At 42.9% G+C, this 18,755-nt stretch overlaps 2 protein-coding genes across 7 annotated transcripts in view; one reads left to right on the top strand and one right to left on the bottom strand.

Moving 5' to 3' along the window:
- Positions 1-9,604: 9,604 nt before the first annotated feature.
- Positions 9,605-17,644, bottom strand: LOC142054548 (uncharacterized). 4 transcript variants are annotated; one of them, XR_012659580.1, is made up of 3 exons: positions 16,253-17,644; positions 11,909-12,011; positions 9,605-10,069 (listed from the first exon to the last, which is right to left on the bottom strand). XR_012659580.1 is itself a non-coding variant. In XM_075087265.1 (3 exons), exons 1-3 carry the CDS (start codon positions 15,837-15,839, stop codon positions 9,897-9,899), a joined length of 762 nt encoding a protein of 253 aa, XP_074943366.1. In that variant the 3' UTR covers positions 9,605-9,896. The 4 variants fall into 4 exon arrangements, 2 of the variants coding, with proteins under 2 accessions (XP_074943366.1, XP_074943368.1); XR_012659579.1 differs by lacking the exon at positions 16,253-17,644 and adding an exon at positions 14,590-15,327; XM_075087265.1 differs by lacking the exon at positions 16,253-17,644 and adding an exon at positions 15,364-15,839 and having other exon boundaries at positions 11,899-12,011.
- The window catches only part of RNGTT (RNA guanylyltransferase and 5'-phosphatase), a 192,381-nt gene continuing 189,407 nt past the window's right edge, over positions 15,782-18,755 (top strand). For 2 of the 3 annotated variants that reach the window (XR_012659578.1, XM_075087261.1), the window contains exon 1: positions 15,782-15,901. Coding sequence is in view for 1 of the 3 variants with exons in the window: in XM_075087261.1 (XP_074943362.1) it covers positions 15,838-15,901 (64 nt within the window). In the remaining 2 variants the exon portion in view is untranslated. The remainder of the gene's footprint in view (positions 15,902-18,755) is intronic. The other variant, XM_075087262.1, reaches the window with a different exon arrangement.

Below are 18,755 nucleotides of genomic sequence, written 5' to 3'. Positions count from 1 at the left end.
TTGTTAGTGATTAGTTGTTGTTGAAGTGTTTCACTTCTTAATTAGTGCTTTTCTTATTGGTAAAATAATTTGAAAGGTAATTTAAGCTCTGCTCCTGCATCTGCACAGAGGAGACCCATTAATGTGATTGCAGAGCTGGTTTCGGTCTCGGTCCTCAGGCAGTAATTTCTGAGAGTGAGGTCATTCATGTGATGAAAAAGGGATGACTTCTGAATTACAAGCATTAAGGAAGCGGTAATTACACTGGTTGGGTTTGTTTTTTAATATCTGTCTGAAAGCTTCATCTTTTTTGAAGGGCAGACTTCACTCAGCTTGGTGAAGCAGCTCCTCTTCACAGGTGTCTGCCTTGTGCGGTTGCCACCCCTGGGGCAAGCGTTGCGGAAATGATGCGAGCCTGTTCTGGGCCACCGCAGTCGATATCGATATATGTTATCGCATAGCTGCTGTGGTTTCCAGTCCCCCCAGTCCGTACCAGCCTCCATTGCTGCAGGAATGGTGACGCTTGCCAGTGCCTGTGTCAGCACCCTTGAAGTCCCATGTGAACCGCCTGTGAGCTACGTGCAGCTCAGTAGCCATGGGTGAACCTGGTTCTGCTGCAGCCAGAGACTTTTGTACCGCCTTTTTGATCCCAGTCCAGGCTTTCTTGTGCGTATTCTGTGTTAATTCTAGGCCTTTCCAACTTTTGGATGTTGAGTGTGAAAGCGTTCAGGTTCTTTTAGCCTTCTTTTTCTTAACTGGTCAGTGAGCAGAATGAAACCATGTTTGGATTTTCCAAGACCTTCAAATGGGTTTGCATGTATTTTCTTGCTTAGTCACTCAGTTTTACAATTGGTCTTGTTTTCCTTTCCTCATCAGCTGCCAAGTGAACTTTCACTGCAACAAGACAGGCAAGGTCAAAGAAGAAAACGAACAAAATAAAATGACGTGTAGAGCACTAAGCAAAGCCAGATACAGAATTAGCTGCGCGCCAGGAATGACTTTCCTGCCCTGATAACCCCGGTGACTCTGTTAGGAATTAGATTACTGTGTTAGGAATTAGGTTAGTTTGCTTTTTTTGTTTTTTCCTTCAGGACAAGTGTCAGATCTGACTATGGAAATCTTTTTTCTGATGAAGGTGTGGCTGGTTCTGCTTCATTCAGGGCTTTTTCTTCCTTCCCTCTGTCAGGCTTTATATTCCCTGACTCTGAACTGATTCCATATCCATGCTATTTAAAGGAGCTTTAACAGATAAAATCTTATTGCAGCTGAAAAAAAACAACAGTCACCCAAAGCAGGAATGAACATCAGTGACGCTTAATCTTTTTTTCAGTGCTACTTAATTGGTATTCAATAAGTAAATACATCAACTTTCTGTGTGTTTTGCTGCCAGCCAGATACTAAAAGACATAAGTCTTTAGGCTGGAATGTCCAGATTTATGGTGGTACTTACTCCCATGAGTAAGGTCTTGACTGAGTTACCGGCATGAGGAACAGCCTGTGAGTTGAATCCAAGAGCGTACCTCTTAGCATTAAAGATGCAACCATTTTGAAATGGTTTCAAATAGCATGGTTCTACTACCAGCAGACAAGAGGTTTACTTTTAAAGCTTCAAAATTAGCGGGAGCTTTGCAGAGGAGTTAGTAGATCAGCTCTTGTAGCTAACTGTGTTAGCTGAAACTGAAAAGTCTTTAGGACAGAGGTCTCTTGCAATAGGGGTCATCCAATATAAGATAGGTCCTTGCTGTCAGGTGCCACACTACCTTGTCCTGATCAACACTGGTGTGTACACCTGAAAAAAACCTTGGAAAGATCAGCAGATGATGTTTATGTTGCTGTCACAACCTGCTTTTATTGCTAGGAAATTGCTTTGAAGAAAGGACATTGCTATAAAAGTCATAAACTGTCCAGTGAGTACATTTTTTGTGAATATTGTCTCCACTTCTGTCCGCACCCTGGCCCCATCCAGAAAACGCATCCTGGGTCCTCCTGCCACGCATGTAAGAGCACACATGGAAGTGAGAGAGATTCATTACAGTTCTCCTTTAGAAAGCTTAATGCAGTTATTGCATCAGATGCAGGAACTGAAACTGGGCTGGGTTTCACATTTGCCTGGGGAAGGTTTTTGTCATCATTATTATCTGCTGTTCAAAGCTCCAGCAGTAGAGACGTGATCAATGGACTTTGGGCCCTGAGCTTCCACCTTAGAAGTCAAGGTCCTCTTGCCCCCTGTTACGCCAATAACCTTATTGCCTAACAGCAAAAATTAAAATTAAAATTTCAAACCTTCCTCCAGTTCTGGTTCCCTCCTACTATTCATACACATTAGAAGCAATGCAAAAAACAAACCAAAATAAAGGAAACATAATCTCCCCCTAAGGACTGCTAAGTGATCCTGCTCCCAAATCTGAGAGGACGTGAATAGGCCAGCAGTTTAAGAAATAGTAATAGTTATTGGCTGTCAAGGATAATGTGCTTGAGCTGGCTCTTGCAGTAGTGCTGAATCCTGGTGAGACTTAAAAGAGATCCTGAGTTTAAAGAAGATGAAATATTACATTTTAATTATAACATTGATAGGGTTAGAGATGGGGCAGCGTACACAACACTTGCAAAACTGGCATCTGTTGTTTGCTAGCAGGGTTGGACTGCCACGAAACGTCGCTCAGGATGCAGTAACATTCATTAACTGGGAGAGCAGAAAAGCAGAGTTAAAACCATCTTGACTGTTTTCCTAGATTACATCTAGAAAGCGCTGTCGCTGTAATTGGTTCCAGAATTTGAGTTCTTGTTGCTGTGATTAATTACTGTGAAATACCTTTGTTGAAAGGCGATCTATTTCAGAGAAGGATAATTTATGTCAATATTTTTATTTTCATTAATGCTGCGTAGGGAAGAATCCTAGAATTTTGCCCAACGCTGTATTTCTTGTCTCAGTGTGATCAACCATGCTTTTCCTTTGTTCTCTTTATGGACAGTGCTGGAAAAACTCCCAGCATTCAACTTGCTTGTAAGACAAAGAGCCATGCCCAGTGAGTTGTTAGGAAGCACTTCGTTAAGTACAGCTTCCTTGTCTGGAAATACATGCAAATGAAGGGGGGAAAAAAATTCCACAAACTTTCTAAGTTTACAGCGATGTAGTAATTCCAGAGATCTGGCTTGTCACTGAGATCATTTGACTATGTTCAGTAGAAGACAATCCAAAAAATCCCAAGCTGAAATCTTAGCTTTTTAATAAATGCGCTTTCTTTCTATGGCCTAATACCAGCAGTTATGTTTACCAGCCATGTTCACTCTAATGAAATTTTTCTTGTCTGAACTTGAACTGTTGCCATTCAAGGAAATGCTAACCAGCAAATAAACTCCGTTAAAGTCAAGGTGTCATTTGACTTTGTTCCTCTTTCCGTTTTCACTGCCTATGCAATTTGTTTACTCGGTGGAGTTTTTTTTCCAGGCCGGGACTTTCCAGTGACGTGTCCTCAGCTGGAAGGAGAGAGAAGTTTCTCAGCACTGAGCAGCACTGGGGTTTTCCATTTCCCAAAACTCTTCCCACATGCCATTTATAGTTGATGATAGGGATCTAGTTTGGTTTTGTTTCCCTCTTTAAAAAAAGAGATGTGCAACTACAAGTCCTTCATCTCTCCTGCTCCGATGTCATCAGCTTTCTTTTGTCTGCTGAGAGCAACTGGAAAGTTAGAACCCTGTTCCCCCCCATTCGCTGTTTTCCACAGCCACCACATTTCCCCAGGCAAAACGTTGTTCTGGACCTCATCAGTTCTCAGTGTTACTAATTGATCCTACTTATCTTCTGTCTTCAGTTGCATGACTTCCTACATCAGTGTTGTTATCGTACTACCAAGGCATCAACCTTCTTATTTAGCACAGTTATGCCCTCTTTCAGCTGCCCTTGTTTTCCATTTCTATTCTGCCTCAAATTCAGAATGGTCATCTGCAAGTCCTGGCTGAGGTTAGCTGCTTCTGCCTTCCTGACCTATTCTCTTTTGATGTCACCAAGTCCTTCACCCTGTAAAATGTCTTGGTACATTACCTTATGCTTTCTTACACTATGAATTCCTTGCTGCCGTCTTCTGCAAGGGTCCTGGTATCCAGGATACCCACCACCAATTGTCTTGTTTTTGAATCAACCCTTGGGAGCAGGCAAGTCGGAAACTAGAGAGATAGCAGATTGCTACTTACTATACTAAACAGAAGACATTGCAGAAAAATTAAACACCTGTAACAGAAGAGAGCTAGGTCTTGTTATTTGATTCTGATCTACTTTAATAATATGCCAACAAATGCAAATAAAACTGAACAAGCTACTTGCGAAATAATACTACTATAACCATGTGTGCTGTGATAAAAAGTATCATAACTATCATAATGCTAAGAGACTGGAAAATCAATCAGCTGCTGCTTGCATAGGCTCTTGAGGATGGGGTTATAGAATACCAAATACCATGTGACATGGTGAGGTGATGCAATATTTACAAAATCTATGCAATTCCCCAAAGCAAACCGTGTTGTTTTTCCTTTTAATCACAGAAAGAATAAGTAAATACTGGAGTAAGGCTACTGCTAACTGGAATTCTGGTCTCCCTGCCTTCCTTTTGGCATGTACACAGGCGAGGCTCCTGCTGACTTTACGAAGAGCTGTATATGTTTATGTGGAAGTTACGAAACTTAATAGGATGTGTTCTATTTATTACTTTCAACAAAGCTTGGAAAGGAACATTGGTAAAGAAGGGTGGGCTTGAATATTAGGAGCACAGGATATGCCAAAGCAATTCCTCCCATTTGTTCACCAAGATTCACACGTACATACTTCAGTACGGCAAATAAATTCCTTTTTAACAAGACTATTCTTCCTTTACTGTCAGTGATGCACAGTCCCTGGACAAATGCGAGTCATAACCAAAGGACTAATTCCAGAAATGCGTTAAAATGTCTGTTTTAAAACAAAAATTAACATTGGGCTGTAATGAGTTGAATAGCTGTAAAAAGCCAAGCTTAAAAGTTGTTAAAATTCAAGTTTGAATAATGGTCAACTAGGCAGTTTTTAATAAGTATGCACAGTCTTTTTATTGAAATAGCTATCAGCAATGATTGCAAAGACTTCAGTCCAACCAAATGCCAGGGTCTGTTTCTTATACTTTAACCGAACCGTGAGTGAAGCAACTGATGTGGACGTTCAGTAAAGTCGGAGTCATGGAACACGTTTCCCTTATGTGCTAATAAAAAACAGCAAAATTGCATAACTTGTTGATGACTCTTAGGATTTACGTAGCACTGTAGAAATTTTTGGTTGCAGCATTCATCAGTGTTTACGGCTGTGAATTCCAATGCTCATAGTCTTCGTCCTTGATTATTTGAGAGCTTTCCTTTGAGATAGGGATGAATACTTTGTCGCAGAAATAGTTGGGTTTCGCTAACAGAAAAAACAAAAGACTGGGACAAAATGTCATTTGTTTCTCCACAAATCTGTAAGCGAGCCTTTGATTTAAATATCTTGCTGAGATCCATTTGCATAATACTTCGGAAACAAAAGTTTCCCGGGTTGAACACAGGCAATCAATTTCCCGTTACACAATGTACCTTCAGTGGCATGACTTGGCGCTGCTGCCTGCTAGATAGCGTATCTTTAACATTGTTTGTTACTTCTGTAAAAAGGCAGCTGGATGATGCAAACGCAGGGGAGTCATATTACACCATTTATTAGGATTTTTTCTTCTGATTCCTTTTCGTTTCTTATTATTTCCCTTGGGGAATGCCACAACTGAGCCCTTCTTTTCCATTCCCAACAGTCCTTGGTTAGTAGATAATTTTTCTAGGTAGTGCTCTGTTTTAAACTACCTCTAACAACATAAATCAACAAATATACTTCGTGCATACATCATGTTGGCACAGCCGGTGTGCTAGTAGGCTGAAATACTTGTGTTTTGGAAACCTACACCAGAAAGTGAATTCTCACTGTAGAAGAAGAGCATTTGTGTGAGTCACAGCAGAAGTGGCATGCCCCTAGGGCAGAAAAGGATCAGAGATCCCACCGGGACATCTGCAAGTGTGGCTTCGGGTCACTTCTCTAGAAGTAAGAAAGGATAAATAGGTCAGGTATTAGATTGCCTGTATTGCCATCAATTTGCCAGGGAGGGTCTGCAGGGCTGGCAGGTACTCACTGCAGCTACTATCTCCTTCAATGACAGAAGTCACTTTATCTCTGAGGTGATTAATACTGTTGAAACTGGGCACACATTTATTTGTCATGCTTTTGGATGCCATGGTTCATGTAGAAAATAATATTTAACATTAAACAGATGATGAATGTAATTGAGCCATCCTTTCTAGCCCACACCCCATAAAAAAAGAGAAAGCAAGTGCCAATTTCTGTACGTGTGGTTTTGCCACCCAAAGGTAAAAAAAAACCTCCTTTATGGTGACAGTGGGCGTCAGTAACAGATGGAAAAGAACACAGCTAGATCAGGAACAACGGTGGATGTAACCACAGTTTGCTGACTATGGTCATCTGAGAGCTGTCCTGAGTTTAACTTTGTCTTGGTCTTTTCCGCATTGGAAAGATCCAGCAGTAAAATTCCCACACATTTTTTGTATTAAAGTATGAGCGAAATGTTTGTTTCAAGATCTGGATTAATGATGTCGGTTGTGTACTTTTATTAGTTCAGCTTCACACGTTCAGCTGACCCAAATTTCCTTCAGATCCCTGGTAGATCACAAATCTAAGAGAAACTGAGAGAATGTTTTGATATTTGGCAGCAATGCCGGGCATGTGTTACGGCAGCTGAGCAGCTCCCTCCCGCCCCAGCCCGGCCCACTTACTCTTGACCATCCACTGCATTTCCCTCTGGGTTTATCCATACAGCTTATGCAGCCACAAAATGAACCAGAGCAGGAGCTCAACCCAGCTGAGCCCAGCAAAGAGAGAGGGGGAGGCTGGTTTGCTTTTCAGCTGCATTGATTCCCTTGCTTGTTTCACTGCATGAGAGAGCGCAGTTGCTCAGTGCAAGGGAGGAATCGACATGGAGAAGAAAGGGTGTGTGAGCCCGATGCTCACAGCTGAGATAAGGAAAGCGCTCGATGCTCACAGCTGAGATAAGGAAAGTGCTTAGGGAGGGCTTGCAGCTGCTCCCACTCAAATCCCGTTGACCTCCAGCCTACAAAAGGGAGTTGCTTGCGCTGGTAGTTGGGCTGCTCCCAGGAAAGAGGCCCGTGGCTAAAAGCAGGGTTGCACTGGAAGCAGTCATTAAACAATGCCTTAGATTTTAATTTTATGCAGTTGGATATATAAAAAAAAAATCTTTCCTGCATAACTGAAACTTCAGCTATTGAGTGGGTAAAGAAGATTACCTAGCAACAGCTCTACCTTTGGAGCTGGTACAAACTGCAGTGTAGAGAAGAATAGAAAATAATTAAGTGGGTTGTGTCTCAGGACAAAATGCCTTGTCTTTTTAGTCTACCTGTTCCCTCTGTGATAATCAAGCTTTGCATCTAAGATATGAACAGTCAGAACAGGCTTCCTGTTTTAAACCAGCATAACATTGTGTATAACCAGGATTGTGCCCATACTGTTTATATTCATTTAAGGCTATCTCTGTGCCAGTGTTCGATAATTTACATGTAATGAATCACTTTAGTTCTATTTATGACTCTCTGTTGTTGTGTACCAATGTTTGCTGGCATGTTTTTCTAATTGTCTACATTAAAGAACATGTATAGGTAGGGCCTGAGTCACAGTCCACGGAAACTGATAAAAGTCTTTCACTGATGCTTAGAAAGCTTAGTATGTGTCATGTAGCTGGTGTCTGACAATACATCCAATTACAGGAAAAAATACAATACTAAACTCATTCTAGCAGATCTAACACCCAGTATGTGGAAGGATATGCGGAGATTTTTCTCCCCAAAGGGATTTTTGAAAAGCAGTTTCTGTAGAGAAGAGGTAGATACGGGAATTCACAAAGTGATTTTTCTGAAGAAGCTTTAACGTTTTCCAGTAACAGCCTGCACCCTTTCAGTGCATAAAGCCAAACTCCAAAACTTCAAACTACTGGAACACAGCGTGAACCTCAGAGATTAAGGAAATTAATTTCAAGTGAGTACGGAGTCATCTTCGTACCTCCTTCCCTTTCTCAAGGACCTCTCTGAGTAACTCCCTAAAAGTCCAGCTGGACAAGGACAGTTTCATACCCATACTGAGTGAAGGTTTGAGTACAAGGATAATAGCTTTATTTGCGTTAATCTCAACCTAGTTACAGTGGGTAAAACCAGCAGTGGAAAGAAGTGGCATGGACTTCAACTCTAGCTCTGTGAACAGGAATGAATCACAGGTACTATGTTCTCTGAGGCAAAGTCCATTCCGTGATGTCCATCATACGTTGTCACTGTGCTATGAAGCCTGAAGGGGTGAGAATGTGATAGAGTATTTCTAGGGAATAACAAACGTATTTCAAATGAAAAAAGAAATTTTTTTTTCCTTTCTCTAAGGAATGCTCCGAAGAGATGAATTTACAACCTATACAAGGTCATTGCCTAAAACGACATTTGCCAACTTATTCTAAAGGTTCCCTGGATCAGTGATGCTGCAGGTGTATATGCTTGGATATTCTTCTTGCTCTCTACTTCGAGTGAAGCTTTTTCAGGAAAGGGTAGCATGTGTTCTTGTAAAGCTTGTTCCACAATGCTTACTGACAGAAAGCAAAACTAACCTCAGAAGGGCAATGTTTGAGCATCTGATTTTATATGCATATATATATATGCATACATATAGTTTACCATAATTTGATTTGTATACAATAAACATGTATATTCAGATTTGATTTTTAAAAAGCCTGTGTCGCTGCCAGGCTGATCCATTTGCTTTACTCCATATTCCTTTGCCTTTGGCCAGTTTCTTGGGGCATTTTCAGGACTGCGAACACCTCAAGAGAGAAACTGTGGTCTTCATTTATATTTGCACAGTATGTTATGTATATTTTGTAAAATACAGCCATATAAACAAGTCTGTATATATTTTCTCAGGTACTATATTATAGCTTTTGCATATATTATTATTCACGGGCTTTATATACATGCATATCCATAATATACTTATCTATAGGCATGAACTTATGATGCAGAAGGTCTGAGAGAGTGCCTATGGGTAGTAAGCTTTTCTTTGTGTGACCGATCACGAGGAAAAGATTTCTGCCAGTACAGCAACCCAGAACTTGATCATCACGTACGCAGGTTTGCAGGCTGAAACACTGAAAACGCTCCTGGCTCTTTCAGGCCGTATAGGAGTTGATAACCCTCCAGCAGCCACTGGCTGCCCTGGTCTGCCTCCCACACTGAGGACCTCAGTTACTCCCGTAGTTTTAACCACAGCCTCTATTCAGGGCAAATTTTTTTCTAAGGTGTCCATATTCAGGCAGTAGACAAACTAGAAAGTGTAGCAACAGAATGCTGCTTTACTTTGTGGAATCCAGTCACTCCGCAGCCCAGCTCCAAAGACTGAGTCATGCTTTCCGCTTACGTAAGTCAGATGAGTTTCTCGTATATTATGCCACACTTTTCCCTACTGCTAGTCATCTCCCATTGTGAAATTTCAGTTGGTTCATTACTTTATCCGTAGTCAAAGCACACTACTACCATGAGATTTTATTTTATGCAGTAGACCATATACTCTTAAACGTTACAGCTGGGTATTTTTTACAGTGTAGAACTGAAAATCATCTTTCACAGCTGATGTGAATAAGGCCTCAGGTGTCTAGTGCAAACCATAAGAACCCTGGGGATCCCAGTGCTAGTCCTCCAGGAATGACAGGCACCTCGCTTATAAGCCTGTTGCCCAGCTGCGTCCGTTACTTCAAGTGCTCCATTTCAGCTGCGGAGGAACAACAGCAAGGCATCTTGTTTTTCAGTCCAGAAAGTCAGTGTTTGAAGTCACAGCTGTCATCCTTCTTCAAGAACAGTAGCCCTCTGGACAGAGAGATGCCTTCTTCCTTCTGTGCAGACACACATCTTTCCAATTCTTTTCCAGAAAGGTCTCCTAAGTAAATCATCTGCCATGCCTGCATGTTAGAGCTGAGACTGTTCATGTCACCTGTAGTGGTGTGAGATTTACATGTCATCATTACAGCACGCACACGTTTGGTGGTGTAGTCTGACAGCTTGTGGCGACCATCCCAAGCATGGTACCCAATTCAGGGACCTGGATTTAAAGCAGCTCCATCCCAAGCTCGCTGTGTGCTCCCTGCCTCTACAGGTTGAACTAACACTGTAATACCTCAGAGGCTTGAGCTGAAAATATTGTATTCCCAGAATGAAACCCTGAAGGAAAATGTAAGATTTAAACAAAGAGTTGAAAGTGAGCTGCTTATACTGCATCCATTAGTCAGTTTTATTACTCTTACAGAAAGGAGGGTGTAGTCTATGTTCTACTAAACGTCTGGGTTGTCTTCTATTGGAAATGTTATTAAGAACTGTATCATAATCTCGCACTAGGGAACGACTCCAGGAGTTGATTTTGCTATTTTTTGCCATTTCCTGTTTGCTTTGGACAGGAAAAGTAACTGTACTTTAATTCATATCATGTTAAGTCTGTGAGGTCGTGGTGCCCCCTAATGTCTTAAAGACTAAAGACTGGTAATTTTGTTGCTGACTTCCTCTCAAAGCTCGCTATAGCAAGAACACTGTAAATGACATTTTATTTTCTCAAATATGTTGCAGGACTCAGACCTTTGCATCAACATCCATTTTTGGTATTGCATACACATAAGGAATAAAATTACTTTCTTTTAAAATCTTATTTTCATTTTCATACCTGGAAAAACAACTTGTCTAAGAAGTTAGGTTCTTAATTATATGTTGACACCAAACAAAAAGGCATGAACTAAAAAATGCTGAGCTCCTAGCATTGTCTTTTGATTTTTAAGAGTCAGTGCATACTCAGTATTTTTAAATGTAGCAGCCTACATATATGTCAGAGAACCTAACCGTAATAACTTTCACTTTTAGATTTTAATGTTTTCATTGTACTGTTTTTTAGGTTTTTTTTTCTTCTGATACTGTTAGAATCTAAGTGCTATTGGCATAAAATATGACTACAGTAACAAAGAAGTTTACAATATTGATTCAGATTTAGACAGTACTCACCCCTCCCCACAAAAGCTTCATGCATGCTGAAAGTAAATCAGTCATAAAGGAACATTGTACTAGTTGTCAACTTTGTCATAAGTCAGTTTGCCATGAACATTAGAACCAATAAGCAAGGAACGAATTAACTGAATCAGTTACACAGCAAAATATATTTTACTGTGCTCCATACACAATAACTTCCAAGTTTATGGCCTCAAGTTTCTTTCCAGGTGAACGTCTATACCATGAAGCTGAAAAATAATACTGTATGAATCATGTTTGCATACAGTTAGCTTCTTTCACAATTACTTTCACTTAAATTCTGTTGTAGTCTCAGTTTAGCAAATAATGTTTGATCTTTGTTTTTTTTAAGAAAATGTATTTACTAGAGAGAGTCAGAAATGTCTGTTTCATAGAACATACTGAGGGATGGTTTTGTTTTCTTATTACATTCATTATTACTTTATGAACATATGGTAAATAATGTTTTACTGAAACAGAACAGTAATAGGGTTGTTGACCTATCTCAGTACAGAAGCGGGAAACACCATGTGTTCTTTCTTCAGGCAAAACACCTAATTTATCCACTTGGCACAGAACAAGTAACTTAAAACATCTGGCTACTTACAATATTAGTATATGAAATTAGAAGTGTAAGAAAATTCATCAGCAACAATTTGGGCAAATGTTCAGTTGGTGATTAGGAAAAAAAGTTACAGTGTGTGGGCCGGGGGTTGGTGTGTGGTTTTTTTACGGTTTTAAGTTAAGGGAGAACACAAATGGAGCTCTCCATACCTTCCATTACCTGAAACAATGTGGCTGAGCTGAAACCAAAGAAGTCAACACACCCATGGCGCAGAGGATGAACCGCATCCTGGGAAGCTGACTTCTTGATCATAGTGTCTGCTCTGCCAGGAAACAGATTTAAATTGGTGAGCAGAAACCTGAGTAAGGATAGAGGCATCTGAATGCCTGTGGATTAAAGAGAATCGATATACAGAAAAGAGGGAATGTTATATCATAGACTGTTAAAACACTTGAAGATGTTTTCTCAAAGCAATCCTGGAAACAACCACTACGTCCACCGATGCCTTCCCTGTTCAAACACAGCTAGGTCGGCTTTTGAAACCGAGAGGAGCTTGGTGCCCTCTGCTGGTACATCAGGAAAAAAGTCATCTTAATGTCACTACGTCAAGCAGGAAAGTATGTTGGTCCACAAAGACCGTTTGATGTTGCACACAAACATCACCCTCTGCCTGCATAAACTGTTTCAAAGTGTGATAAAATGGCGAAGTCCAGGGTCAACTATATATGCACAACACGTAACATCAGGCGTAAATAACCAAGTTCTCCAGGCCAGAAGGACACCTCAAGGCAGCACTAGAGCAAGTTAAGAGCAGAATCACTCAAAATCTGTGTTCTATCCATGGGAGGAAATGCAGCAACACGTTCTCAAACATGTGAATACTCTATTACTCTGCTGGAGAATGCTGGACTTTTGGGTGATTGAATTTTCCCTATGTAAAATTCCCTAAGGAATACACTAAACAATGACATGAACAGGGCTTATTCCCTGCTTCTACATTCCCTGTCCTATATTCCACCTCTTAATGTAACATTTATAGCATATTCAATCTTAAAATCTAGATGAAGACCACCATTCCTATGTCACCATCAACCAATCAACAGAACACCACGCATCTTGCTCAATAGCGAATATGACACTGTTTTGTTGAGGGGAAAAAAAGGAACAACCTGCTTCTCCCTTTCTCATTCAACAACTGGCTTCAAAGCGTCATCATTTTCGGGACCTGATGTGGAGCAAGACGGTATTGTGGCAGCAGACCTAAGTGTCACAACTCAGGAAAAGCCCTCCAGCATGGTGGAAGTGCAGCTGCTCTGCTGAATGGCCGCTCACATTACGCTGATTTGCCAGAGGGGCTTCCTCAGCTCTGCTCAGCCAATGCCAGAACCACCATAAGGCTAAACTATGGAAGATGCTAGGCTAAGATCATTTTGGCCATATGCTTTATTTTAACTCCCTACCTTATATTTAAAATTTCAAATATTTGCCTCTTGCACTGCTGAATAAAACCAGATGTCCATACCCTCCCAGTTTAACTATACATTTTTATATGGTATTTTTGCTCTGTAGCTGTTTAGTTTATTTTAAAAGCATATCGGAATCTTAAAGCTAGATGATGAGAACAGAGATTATGCCTCGTTCATGATACATTTTTGTATTATTCTTCACCTCTGCAAATGGTTTCGTTCCTAATTTTGCCATACTGCTGATGTTACTGTATGTTGATCCTAATTTACTGAAATCAGAAACTGAGTATTGCAGTTCTTTGCTTCTTGCTCTTTCTGAACACTCCTTGCACTCAAGTTTCACTTTTTTTTCTGGCTGGTCTTCGGCACCACCTGGTGTCTGACTGTTGCTCATTTGTTCTGTAACGGAAAAATCAGCACCTTATTTGAAACATCATAGAGTAACATTCTGATGGAAGTGTGCTTAACAGTTAGGGGAAATAATTTAAATAATCTTTCGCTGTAGCAAGGCTTTTTTAATTTTAGTTAGAATGAGAAGATTAATATCTGATGGTGACAAAAGCCTTAGAGGACAAAATTTAGAAACTTCTAATGTAGTAGGAGAACGTAATGACTCACATATGCAAACTACTTAACTGACTACCTCAATTACTATGAGAGGATATTCTAGGGAAGAAACTATGCCTAACAAAATCTAGAGTGATAAAATGCATCAGGAAACATAGTCACTCTATAATGAAGTTTGTAATAAATTCTAGACAAATCATTTCCATTGTCTTCACATGTTCACAGAACCCAAGGGCTTCCTATTGTACCTGTACATACAACAGTGGTTAGCTCTGCAAACTGTTGCACCTACTTACTTGCAAAGACAGCATACTTGGCTTATGGAAAAACAGAACGTCCAGAGAGAACAGTACTGAAATATAAGTAACAGGAAAATAAGCTATGAAAATAATCTATTGCTGTTGTTTCCCAACGCTTCACTGAAGCCACCTGTACTGGTTTTGGCTGGGATAGTTAATTTTCTTCGGAGTAGCTCATAAGGTGCTGCATTTTAGATTTGTGACCAAAACAGCTTTGACAACACCCGGATGTTTTGGTTACTGCTGAGCAGTGCTTACACAGAGCCAAGGCCTTTTCTGATTCTCACCCCACCAGTGACGAGGCTGGGGGTGCACAAGCAGTTGGGAGGGGACACAGCTGGGACAGCTGACCCCAACTGACCAAAGGGATATCCCATACCATATGATGTCATGCTCAACATATAAAGCTGGGGAAAGATGAAGGAAGAGGAGGATGTTTGGAGTGATGGTGTTTGTCTTCCCAAGTAACTGTTAGGTGTGATGGAGCCCTGCTTTCCTGGAAATGGCTTAAACACCTGCCTGCTGATGGGAAGTAGCAAATGAATTCCTTGTTTTTCCTTATCCTTACCTCAACACACGAGTGTTCTCACTTTTACCCTCTGATTCTCTACTCCATCCCGCTGCAGGGGGAGTGAGCAAATGGCCAGCAGCCTGCTGGAGCTAAACCACACCACCGCCTTAAGTACTTTCATTTAGGCAAACACTGCCAGGCTACAATTCTTCAGCTGAGTCCACACAAGTAGACCACTTTAAGCCCATGGAGGATTTTCAGAATGGGATTCTGTATAGGAACACAGGTTTTGTTACATGAACCCACCTGCAAGCCTCATCTTTCTAGCCATGCTTGAAGGCGCGATACACAGGCATCTCTGCTACACCAGCAAACCTATTACATGCAGACTAGAATAGCTGCACTGTTAGCATGGCACAGGGATTCATCTATTTCCACCTTCAGTCCCAGCCATGAGGGAACATCCAGGGAAAGAGAAAAGTAGGGCAAACATGTCCGTCCAAGCCTCCAGCTATTTTCAGCTTCCCGAGCCTGACGTAATCTGCTATTTCAGAAGCCTGCATTTACTTTCTCTCTCAAATACCAGCCATCCCCTGAAGCCCACGTAACCCCTTCACAGGGGCAGCAGCCTCCGCCGGGGGTGCCGCGGCTCCGCCGATCCCTCCAGCTGCTTCCACCCGAGCTCCTGCGAGCGGGGCCTCCCCGGCCCCTCAGCCCCGCCTCGGAGGCGCCCCTGGCAGCCTGTCACCGCCTCTCCTCGCAGGCCGCCTCCTCCCCAGCCTGAAGACCCCTAACCTAGGCTGCCCTCTTCAAGGGAAAAACCTTCCTCGCTTTGCACTGGGAATCTTTTCCTGCCCCAACGCGCCTTCTCCGAAGAGGCGGGAAGCGAAGCTCGGCCGGCACCTCAGGCTCCCGGGGCTGGGCTGGGCTGCGCAGCGCAGCACGGCACAACTAAACGCTCCGCTGCACCCTCCCTGCCTGTCCCGCAACGAGCGGAAGATCCCGCCGCCGAGCCCCTTCTCCGCCCCGCCCGAGGGCCCCGGGGCAGCAGCAGGGCCGCCCCGCCACCGGCCGGGCACCCCCACCGCCCCCGGAGCCGACCCGGCAGCGGAAGCGGCGGCGTCCGCCGCGGTGCAGTGTGGGCCAGCGGCGGCTGAGGCGGAGCTGGGTCTGAATGAAGGCGCCGCGGGCGAGGGGCCGCCGCCGCTGAGCGCCCCGGGGCCACGCCGCGCTGCCCCGCACCCCGCGCCCCTCTTCCCCTCCCTTCCCCCGCGGGTGGGCGGGCAGCGGCGGCCGGGCCCCGCCATGTCCTACAACAAGATCCCGCCGCGCTGGCTCCACTGCCCCAGGAGGGGGCAGCCCGTGGCAGGTGAGCGCCCGGCCCGGTCCTGACCGGTCCCGCCCCGGGGCGGCTGTGTGGCGGCAACGGGGACAGCCCCCTCCCCTTCCCTCCCCTCCGGGTCCCGCCAGTCCCGTCCCGGTCCCCCCACTCCTCCACAGTGCAGCCCCACGGGGCGGGCGGGGGCCTCCCTGGGGCCGCCGCGGCCCCTCGGCCCCTGGCCTGGCCGAGGCTCTCTGTCCCGTCCCGCTGAGCTCCCTGGGCCGGTGTTTGTCCCGGGGCTAGCTTCCCCCGGGGTGGCTGTTCTGCCTGGAGCCCGGCCCGCAGCGGGGCTCCGCCGGGACTCGCCCTCTGCCGGCCAGGGCAGCCCCCGAAACCCACCCGCCTGGTTCCCTCGCAGCGGTTCAGGCCCCTCCTGCCCGTGGGGGCGTTCGTGCTGGGTTCCCCCTTCGCACTTCTTAAGTTTAGGACTAAAACTTTTCCTGGTCGTCACGTCTGATGAGAGGGGCGGCAGCCGGGCGCGCAGGAGCTGCCATGCTGCAGCATGCCTCAGCCCTGTCGAGCCCCTTCTGCACCCTCTTCCTTCCTTGTTTGTTTGGTTTTCCTGATGTTTATCAGTGTTGATCTGTTACTGTGCCGACTGACAGTAACCTGCCAGTCACTGGCGTGTTCCGAAGCCGTTTAGCTGGAGGATGAGTTTAAGTGTCGAACTCCAAAGTTTCATTTGTATTTCAGGTTTTGTCAGTAATTGCTGTCATCTTGGATGTTCTTACCCGTAACACACTGCCCGTCTCGGTTGTTGCTGGGTATCTAGCCTTGCTGGCATCTCTTGGCAGTGAATTAGGTATCATGTAAACGCACTTTTTTTGACTGTGAGTTAACTACCGTACTGACTTAAGGTGGATGTTTCCCTTGCTGCCTGGCATGAGATAGAGTGAACAAACTTTGCTCGTTTTAGTTTTCTCAAGTTCTTTCCTTCATTGGGTAAGCAATTCCAACCCCCGGGGTTTTTTTCCCTCCAATATTTTCTAGTTTTCACTCCTTTCGTCTTCCTATCTGTGATAATTTAAAGGTATTTTTTTCAAAACACAGCACTCGCTACTCGGTGTGCTATTCTAGATGGCACTGTGCCATAATTTGCTTAATAGTTACAACTCCTCCATTCTCCATCCCACGGTTCCATATCATCATCTTATGTTTTTTTTTGATGGCAGTTGGTTGTGGAGCTGAAGACACTGATGACTGTTTACAGGTTCATTTAGAACCTGGTGAGACATATCAGTAGGCTTAATTTTCCCATCAACGTGCATTATTTGACATTTATCAGTATTTATTTTCAGTTGTTCGTTTTGTGTGTTATTAGTTTCCCTCAGGTTCCTTATATTTCTCTGAACTTGACTCAGTTAAATAACAGCATTGTTGTATTGCTCATCCCCGCTCCACTCTCTCTTTCCTGATCACTGGCAAGTGCGTTGCTTTGTACCTAATAAGAGATTTGATAGCCTAGGTTGTTAGCCTTTGACCAGAACAAAAATAGACTAATGACTTTATTCTTTGTTTTTTCTTCTCAGCAAGTTCTTGATCTCTAGAAGTTGTCGCTTTTGCTTGTTTGTCTGTCTGTCTTTTAAGCTTCTCAAAAATAGCAACATGGAGTAAGCAAGAATGCAGGTCATCAGCATGTCATCTGCTGTGCCATCACTGCTTGTGTGTTTGTTTATTCAGTAACTGCAAGGTAATTCTTTTCCATTCGGTGTGATCATGCACAAGAAGTTACTGCACAAAAAAAAAAAAGAAGAAAGTGCTTTGTTAATTTCCTTTGGCTGCTTTATCATAATGTATTCTTATATTAGTTCACCTGATTTTTAGTTTTTTTGTGTGTACAGCTTGCCAAAAGTCATAGTACACCATCAGTCTTCTCTTGTTTTTTGCTATTTTACATTCAAAGGCATCTAACAGTTCTATTGAGAGGTAATTTTTGGAGTTTTTTGATGTTGGTGCTGTCTCTCAAATGTGTTATATTCTGGTTTTAATTAGCATTTCAATCAAATTTCTAAGCATCTGTGCATGACTTTATTCCCATCTGATAGTGTAATAGTAATAATGTTGCTGAGCAAGGTTTGTCTGGCTTCTGTGGACTGATTAATCAAGTGTTTGGTAGTGACCCTCTTGTCTTATGGTTGTGGCATCTAGAATTTCTAGGTGACCTCAAATACAAGTACTAATGAGGCCTGGAGCTCTTCTATTGGCGTGATTGGATTCATTCAGGCCAACAGAAGCCTTCATTCTGAACAAGGTGAATTGATCTGTGTCTCCCATTATTTTCCAGTTTATTTCTTTAAATATTGGTGTTTTTCTGCCACTTTCTGGTTTTATGGTACAGCAGTTCTTCAGAATGGCACATTTTCACAATTATTGCATTGTGGTAGCACCTGCCTCAATCTTGTACCTGACAAAAAGAGCTTTCTCTGAACTCTTAGGTCTGAAGTGATCATGTTGTTTCAGTCTTACTGCCTTGGCATTGCCATCTTTACAGGTACCTACTTTTTATGACCACTGAAAACCCAGTCCATTTTGGTTTTGCAATGGGAAGTGCTAGCAAGATATTGAAGAAGACAAGAAGTGTCTTCGTAGTGTCTTTCAGTCTCCTTCTGTTGATTCATGTTAGTTAATCCTGTTCTAGATATATATGCAGTGTGCAGAACAGAGAGATGTTATTAAAAAAATCCATACTGCATATGGTTATAGAGATAGCACTATGTTTAATTTTATATATAAAAATAATAATTTAGAATAGAAGAGTAACGCTTTCAGTTCCAGAATTTGCTGAGCTATAGCTTATTGTGGTTGAGGAGAATAATCTAATGATGGATTGTCATTGTCATCA

This window comes from Phalacrocorax aristotelis, chromosome 3, assembly GCF_949628215.1.
Source record: "Phalacrocorax aristotelis chromosome 3, bGulAri2.1, whole genome shotgun sequence".
NCBI classification, from domain to species: Eukaryota; Metazoa; Chordata; class Aves; order Suliformes; family Phalacrocoracidae; genus Phalacrocorax; species Phalacrocorax aristotelis.
The sequence above is the reverse complement of the archived record's forward strand: the minus strand, read 5'-3'. Positions and strand labels throughout refer to the sequence as shown.